The 8,592-nt window shown below is 36.2% G+C and overlaps 1 protein-coding gene across 1 annotated transcript; it reads left to right on the top strand.

The window, feature by feature from the left end:
- The first annotated feature begins 2,822 nt into the window (after window positions 1–2,822).
- LOC125343220 (melanoma-associated antigen B5-like) lies at window positions 2,823–3,809 on the top strand. Its single transcript, XM_048335485.1, has one exon. It carries the CDS (start codon window positions 2,823–2,825, stop codon window positions 3,807–3,809), a length of 987 nt encoding a protein of 328 aa, XP_048191442.1.
- The last annotated feature ends 4,783 nt before the right edge of the window (window positions 3,810–8,592 follow it).

Genomic DNA, 8,592 nt, shown 5'->3' with positions numbered 1-8,592 from the left:
TTACTCCACAAGAAGCCGATGGAAAGGTATATACTGGAGGGGAAAATGATATACCGTTGCCAAAAGACCAGCTAAGAAAATGTTGAATTGCAAAAGGGTCTAGGGAGAGATTTCATACATGGGAATTTGCATTCTATTATTGAGGAGGGCTAAAGTCTCAGGGAAGGAGGACTGGTTTAGAATAAGTCACTTGGCTGCACAGAAAGGATTAAACCCATGCTGTTAGCTTAAGAGGAGACAGATTTGCAATGGGCCTCAGGCAAAGCCTCAATAAATGTACAACCTCTTGCTTAGCCTCAAACAACTCCTCAACTTTAAACATAGGAGAAATAATTAATACAATTGTCCTAATACCTTCAAAGGAAGTCAGACATCAATCATCCTAACTTACCGATATGTAATGTTATGGTTTGAAAATGAAAGGTCCTACCCAAAGGCTCCTATGTTGAAGTCTTGGTCCCTAGCTGATGATGCAGTTGAGAAGGAATTGGATCAAGAAGGCTCCACTTGTCCAATGTGCTAATCCATTTATGGACTAATAATTTGATGGCATTATTAGAATATAGTAGAAGTCAGGAGTTAAATCCTAACTGGAGAAAGTAAGTGATTGGGGTGAGCCTTTAAAAGTTTGTCTTTTCCCTGAACTCTTCTTAGGCTCTGGGTTCCCTGACATTTTACACTATGGTGTATGTGGCACGATACTCTGCCCCATCATAGTTTCAGGGCATAGGAGCTTTCTGACCAAGGACAGAAATCTTGAAAACATGTGCTAATACAAATCTTTCTTTCTGAAGTCGTCCTCTAAAAAATTTCACCATTTTGGAAAAATCTGAACTAAAACAAGGGTGGGGAGATAATTCTATACAGTTGTTTAAAAACTGGCAATAATATACATTTACCTATTACTATAATCAGGATAAGGAACTGCTCTGTCACCAAAATAAAACTTGCTTATCATGTCATCTGCAAAAAGGGATAAGTGACTTCTTGCTTTCTTACTTGGAACCTTTTGATTTTTGTCTTGCCTTAATGCTCTAAAAATTTCAGGATTATATTGAAATATATATTAAAGATGTTTAATATATATTAAATTGAAATTATAGTAAAGAAAACTTGTGGATCTGATTAAAATGTACTCTATAATGTATGAAACTGATATCATTAAACCCATCATGCTATACAATTAATATACACTAAGAATAATAGTAATTAAAATACAAATCCTTACAAAATTTGGTGAGTTATTTAAATGTACAAGAAAATTCAGAGAAATAGTTTTAAACAACAAAATACTAAAAAGTCAATAACCTAGTAAAACAAAATGTGTATCTAGTTGTAATATGTAATAAAAATACAACTTACAAAACAGAAAAATAGAGATTAAACCTTATATAAAACAAACGTAAATGAACAACACTCTCATGGATACAATAACAAAATATTACACACATATTTACTGGAAAACACAAGTGTCAGAACAAAGTTTTTACTATTTATTTGTAAGATAAGAAAATATTATAAAAGCATAAAGATGTTTAAATTCTTTGGATATTAACTTACCTATGTATAGCTGTGAAAATAACCAAACCTAAGCCAAACTGAGACTTCTTGTACCATGATAGAAATCAATCATACACACCAAAAAAAAACCCTAAGGAAGGAAAGTAAAAAAACAAAGTGAATCAATAATTAGGCAAGAGTGGATAATGTTTGTCTGTAGTCCAAGCTACTTAGAAGAGAAGGATGGGAGGATCACAGGTATAAGTGCTCCAAGAAAGCATTATCCAAGATACATCTCAGTAGCTGAGCATGGGGACACATCCCGGCTAAATGGGATGCATTGATAGAGGGATTGGGGTCTGGGGAGCCTGAGCAACAACAAAAGACCAGAATTTTGTTTCAAACCCTGGAAGGAAAAAGACAGAGGTATGTTCATAGGATGTTGCTTTCTTACTTCTCTTCCTGAGGTCACAGGGAATATGTAGAACCATATATGCTTTGAATCTAAGGAAAGCAGAGATATGACCCGCCCCTTTCAAGAATCAAAACAAGACTGATATAGTCTAGCAGATATCTGTAAGAAATGCTAAACTAGGAAGGCCCTGATTAGGGAACAAATATCTTAAATAAGCAAACAAAGGAGTCTTAGTCATTATCAAAAATTAAGCTAGGGTGATAAGTTAGGACTTATCAATTAAATTTCCAGCCTTAGAACTCAGAGGAGCACACAAAGCCCCGCCCTTGTTAGCAGCCCTTGGTTACCTCACTGTTGCTAAGGTTTTATGATGTAATAATGTCTATGGTATCAGTTAGAGGTAGAGGCCTTGCTTGAAGCCATAAGCAAGACAGCAGTTTGAAGACTTGTTGGATAATTGGGAGGACAGTGAGTACTCAACACTAAGATAACCACACTTCAGATGAGCACTAAGGTAGTGACAACACAGATGCTCTCTGCTGAGGGATTTCAAAGTACTTGGGCCATTACCAGGAAGACATAGGACTCATGGCAACAAAGTGTGGGTGGTTGAGGCCAGGCAGATATCAGAACAATGACCTGTCACCAGTTTATACAGGAGGCAGGGCTAGTAGGTTCACAGTTACTTTATCTTCCTCCCCAGGTTTCCCAACATTTCTGGCAGTCAAGACTACAGAAACCTCTTGCATCATAAAGAAATCTTTCTGGGAAGACTATGTAGTCATGCTAGAAATTGACTGGTGGAAGTGTACATGCCTCCCCTCTCTCATCCTCCCTTTTCCACTGGGCCAGCAAGAGGCATTTTCTCACTATTGAAATCATCATACCGTGGAAGAAGTAAATTAAGATGCTAAGGTGTGGGAAACACTGCAAAGCCGCCAAAATATCCCTGTCAAGGCTTGCACTTACATCGCCTATGTGCAATCCCCAAGTTGTTCTATATAATGTTCTAAAAATTCCATCTACTCTTGAATTAATTAGAATTGTAAAGGAGCCGTGTACTATTGGGTTACCCACCACTACTGAGAAAAATGCTGTTAATACAAGATTGAATGAGGGTGAAATAAGCGAAAAGGAAGAAAAGAAAACTTCTGAGATTAAGGATTCAACTGAGATATCCTGCATCGATATTGTGGCTAAGAAGGCAATTGCATTGACAGGGTTCTTGCTTTACAGATATGCACAAAAGAAGCCTATTTTCAAGAAAGATATGCTAACAATTATCTCTTGTTCAGATGAATACAGGTTTACTGAGATTCTCATGAAAGCCAATGAAAACATTGAGAGTGCCTTTGCAGTTATTATTAAGGAAACTGACACAACGAGGCACAAGTATGCACTGGTCAGTAAACTAAAGCTCCCGAATAATGGGAGAATCCATCCTGGTACAGGCTTACCCAAAACTGGGTTAGTTATGACTATTCTAGGTGTTATTTTCCTAATGGGTGACAGCATTTCAGAAGAAAATCTATGGAAATTTCTAAAAACAAAGGCAATATATCCTGGTAAAACACACTACATCTATGGAGAACCGGAACTTATTACTAAAGATCTGGTGAGGCTGAATTATTTGAAATATAAACAAGTGCCAAATAGCAATCCCCCTCAATATGAATTTCTCTGGGGACCCAGAGCTTTGAAAGAAGCCACAAAAAAGGAAGCACTAGATTTTTTAGGAAATAATAATGTGATTGTGCCAAAGAAATTTACAGCTACATATGGAGAAGACAGGAGGGATGATGTCAGTATTGGTACTGCAACCACATCTGGCACTAATAATATGGTCATATCCCTGCCTTTACCAGGAGCTGCAGCTTCTCCCCCTTTTTATTAAAGTCTGAAGCTTTGTCTCCATCTGATATTGCAATGGGGGTATACATCGAAATTCAAAAACATCTCACTTGAAATAATTGTGATGGAGAATAAAATACAATTAAGTGTTATCTGTATAGCTTGGTCATTTTATTCATGTACTATTGACTTACACTTTAATATTCTTAGATGTTAAGAAAGTAGGAGAAATTAAATTTTTATAAAGAAGAGCAGGATAATGATGGCTCACATGTGTTCTTCGAGTTACTCAGGAGGTGATACCTGGAAGAGTTCACATCTAGCACAGCCAAGTCATCATAATCTGTGAGATTCCATCTTCAGATAACTAGAAAAATGCTGGTTTGAAGATAAGGCTAAAGACATAAAACACTAGCATGAAAAGGAAAGATCTGAGATGAATACACACGTGTGTCTATGCATGCACATGCACAAATTTGGAACTAAGTGAAAGAAAAAAATACCAAATTAGTTGAGGCACAGTGAAAGCAGTGTTTGCAGTAAATTCATATCACTGGATGCCTATACTAGATTATACTAGATTAATCTAATAATCTAAACTTCTTCCTACTTTATGAAAATACAAATAGGAAATTAAATTCAGAGTATAAAGAGAAAAAGTAATGTATGTTATACTAGAAATCAATGAAATTAAAACTGATATAAATTTAAAGTTATTTTTGATAGGATTACTAATCCTTCTGTCACATTAAGAAGACAAAGGCAAAAAAGTAGGAGAAATTAATTCTTCATAAGTTAGACTAGTTATTAACTGTTCCTTTTGCTCAAACATAATTTGAGGATCTGCTCATTAGAAGGCTCTGTGCTAGTAGTCCTGGAGATACTCAGACCAAGATCTAACTTCATAAAAAATTTTAGAATCTGGCAGATGTAGTCATTTGAAGAATTCATTAAAATACCCTATACTAGTTCAAGGGAAGTAGAACTTTTGGACAGAGGAAAATGTACTACCACTGTGAATTTTTAGAAGCTTCCTGACAGTCAATGTGATGTAATTTTATACTTAAAACTCCATGTTGACTATATGAGGCTGTGGGACTGGGAGGAAAAGCCAGGCACAAAGATGCTGTCGCAATTACATGTTCCTCTCTAGACTCTACTTGAAGATAAGAATCCTTTCTCTCATACCTATCTGGATCAATAGGGTGAGACCTAGATCTTGTTTATTCCTAATTCTAAGGCTTTCCTTCTCCATTAGGGTTTGCACTATTAGAGCAAGAATACATTATCTCCCAGGACTCAGAGGTCACCCCTCTTGATGAACACACCCCTCTCCCCCAAAGACCCCGTTTACTTATTGCTCTGTTTCTAAGAATCACGTTCACATTATCCTTCTTGCCCAGCTGTGAAACATAGATGTATATGTGAATAACAGGCATTGATCTAACCTGCACCGTGTCTTCTAGTGCTGTATATTTGGATATCATGAAAATATACTATTGAAATTCCTTCCCCTCTACTGACGTACATAGGACATGAAGTATGCTCTTACAAATTGTGTTTCTATCACACATAGTCCAGGAATAAATCTATATGTAAAACACTTTCTTCTCCTTCTCCTCCTCCTTCTTCTTCTTCTTCTTCTTCTTCTTCTTCTTCTTCTTCTTCTTCTTATTATTATTATTATTATTATTATTATTATTATCTGGGCAGTATTTTTTTTAAGTATGAAGCTATGTGCTGTTAGTTCACACCTGTAATCCCAGCTACTCAGGAAGCTGAGATCTGAGGATTGCAGTTCAAATTTAGTCTGGACAGGAAACTGTGAAACACTTATCTCAAATAACTACTCAGAAAAACCTGGAAGTGACATTGTGACTCAAGTGGTAGAGCAGTAACCTTGTGCAAAACAGTTCCAAAACAGTGCCCAGGTCCTAAATTCAAGCCCCAAGACCAGTACACACACACACACACACACACACACACACACACACACACACACACTTATGTGTGAGTGCTTCAAACATAGAAATATATTTCTGCATTTTCTCACAGTTGGGTAAGCTACAATCACAAGATTAAAATCCAGCCATGATTATTTCCACTGAGACTTATCATGAGTTTTCAAGAAGTCCCAATATTACTGCCTCTTTACAAGGAGCACTCTGTATGTGTACATCTTTGGAGTGTCCTTACATTTTCATATAAGGACAACTTAGACATTATGGCGTACCCTAGCAGCTTCATTTAGATACATCACCTTTTTAAATATCTGTCTCCAAATACAGTCAGATTTCGACTTTGTGAACATAACAGCATTAACATAAGAATTTGGGGACAGAGAACACACAATTTAACCCATAACAGGTAAAAAGAGATGGTGTCCTAGCACATATTTCAATGATCTAGCACACAATTTAGTGTGTCCTGAAGTTTCTGGATACAAACAAAGTTAATACGCCATTTGGGTGAGATGTACAGAAGACACTATATTGTCATGTTTCACCTCAAACAGGAAAAACATAATCCTACTTCAAGTAAAGGACATTCTAATTACGTTATTTTAAAGAAAATTTTGAGGGGGAAAATTTGTGGAGGGGAGTAAGGAATAAAAATACATGCAATTTTGTTTACAAGGTAGATGGAATACAGCAAAGATGTTTGTTATTGACAAAATTCTAGGCCATGTGGTCTACATCTCAGTGAAGAAGAACCAACTGCATCCAAATTATAAACTTTCATACACTATTGGTAGAAATACAAGCTAGAGTAGCCTCTGTGGAAATGTGTACAGAAGTTCCCTCAAGGCTAAAGACCTTCCTTATGACTGAGCGATACCATACCACTTTTGGGCATATATTCAAAAGGAGGTAAATTATATCAGAAAGAAACTTTCAGATTCATATTTATTGCAGCACTATTAACAATAGAAAAACTATGGACAGCTGTAATCCCAGGTCCTCAGGGGGGATGAGAACTGAGGATCATGTTCAAAGCCAGCCCAGGCAGAAAGTCCTGTGAGATTTTAATTTCCAATTAACCACTCAAAAATTTGAAGTGATGTTATAGCTCAAGTGGTAGAGTGGTAGCCTTGAGCACAAAGAGGTTCAGGTACAGTGCCCAGGCCCTGAGTTCAAGCCTTGCAAAAGACAAAAAATAAAAATGAAAACTTATGGAAATAAGGTAGATGCCAACAACAAATGAAGAAATAAAATATGTAATATATATTTGTGTGTGTAAATATGTGTGTGCATATATATACAAGTATGTGTGTATATACATATATATACGAACATTAAATAGCCATAATGAAAATTGTGTCATCTGTAGAAAAATGGATGTAATTTGGAGAACATTATACTGAGCAAGACTAGTTCCAAAACAAGTCCTATATTTTCACTCATAAGTGGAACCTACAACTAGAATACACAACACACTCATAATATTTAGGTGGTTAAAACTAGAACATGAATCAAATTAACATACTGCTTAGGAGAAAGGAAAGAAAGGAAACAAAGACAGTCAATAGCTAATATATTACAAGTATATATAATGTCAACAATAAAAATTGTATGGGTTGGAGAAAAAGAGAAACAAACTGATGTGTGGGTATGGTGGGTAGACACTAGCAAGAGGTGTTTGATGGGTAGGATGATGAAAGAGGCTGAATGCTGATGAAATTATTGTTTGCAACTATGAAAATGAAGTAATGAAACCTGCTGGAGATGTTATTTGGGGGAAGGGGAAGAGAGAGTGATAGAGGAGGTAAGATTGATTGGAATATAGTATGCACATGTGTAAAAATGTAAGATTAAAACCCTTCCCTATGTGATTTATGTAACCCAACAAAGCATGGAATTTTAAAAGTATATTTAAGAAAATTATTAACACCTTTATGTATAAAACTTTAACTACCTGAAGTAAATCAACTATTTCAAAGACACACAGAAAAATAGAGCTACAGCCTCCTATAGACTTGCATGAATGAAAAAAAATAAAACAATAACCTTCCTTAAGAGAAAAAGTCTGAATTTAGCTCTGTGTTAAATTGTAATATTTAGAGAGAACTCATACTACTTCCCCATGAATAAGAACATGAAAAGATGTTTAATGCCACAACTCACAAGGGAAATTCAAATTAAAAGGCGAAAGATTTATATGATCTGAAGAGAAACCAGAGTATTAAACAATGAGCTATCTGGACACATCAATTAGAATAGTTAAAAGTTCAAACCACTGACAAGGTCATAGGTTGGACCTAGGAGGTGGTAATCTAGAGGATCATAGTTCAGAGCTAGTGTAGGCAGAAAAGACCATGATAATCTATCTCTAAAATAATCAGGGTAAAGCAGGCTGGATACTGTACAGCATATTAGAATTCTTGGTTTATTGCTAGTAAGAATGTTCCAGTAGTTTGGTACTACATTATAAAATGATACTCTGGCAATATTTTATACAAGTGAACATGTTCTTACCATGTTAACCAGGAATTGCACATTCTGTTTTTTATCCAAATGGCCTGAAAATAATGTGTGCATAAAAACCTGCACAGAAATAAATGTTCATATCATCTTTATGAGTAGTTACCAAAGAGAAAGAAAACAAAGATGTTGCTCTTTTCTTTTTTTTGCCAGTCCTGGGCCTTGGACTCAGGGCCTCAGCACTCTCCCTGGCTTCTTTTTGCTCAAGGCTAGCACTCTACCACTTGAGCCACAGCACCACTGCTGGCTGTTTTCTGTATATGTGGTGCTGGGGAATTGAACCCAGGGCTTCATGTATATGAGACAAGTACTCTTGCCACTAGGCCACATCCCCAGCCACAAAGA

This window comes from Perognathus longimembris, chromosome 28 (assembly GCF_023159225.1).
Source record: "Perognathus longimembris pacificus isolate PPM17 chromosome 28, ASM2315922v1, whole genome shotgun sequence".
In the NCBI taxonomy this organism is placed as follows: domain Eukaryota; kingdom Metazoa; phylum Chordata; class Mammalia; order Rodentia; family Heteromyidae; genus Perognathus; species Perognathus longimembris.
This window is presented reverse-complemented; position numbering and strand designations above follow the sequence as displayed.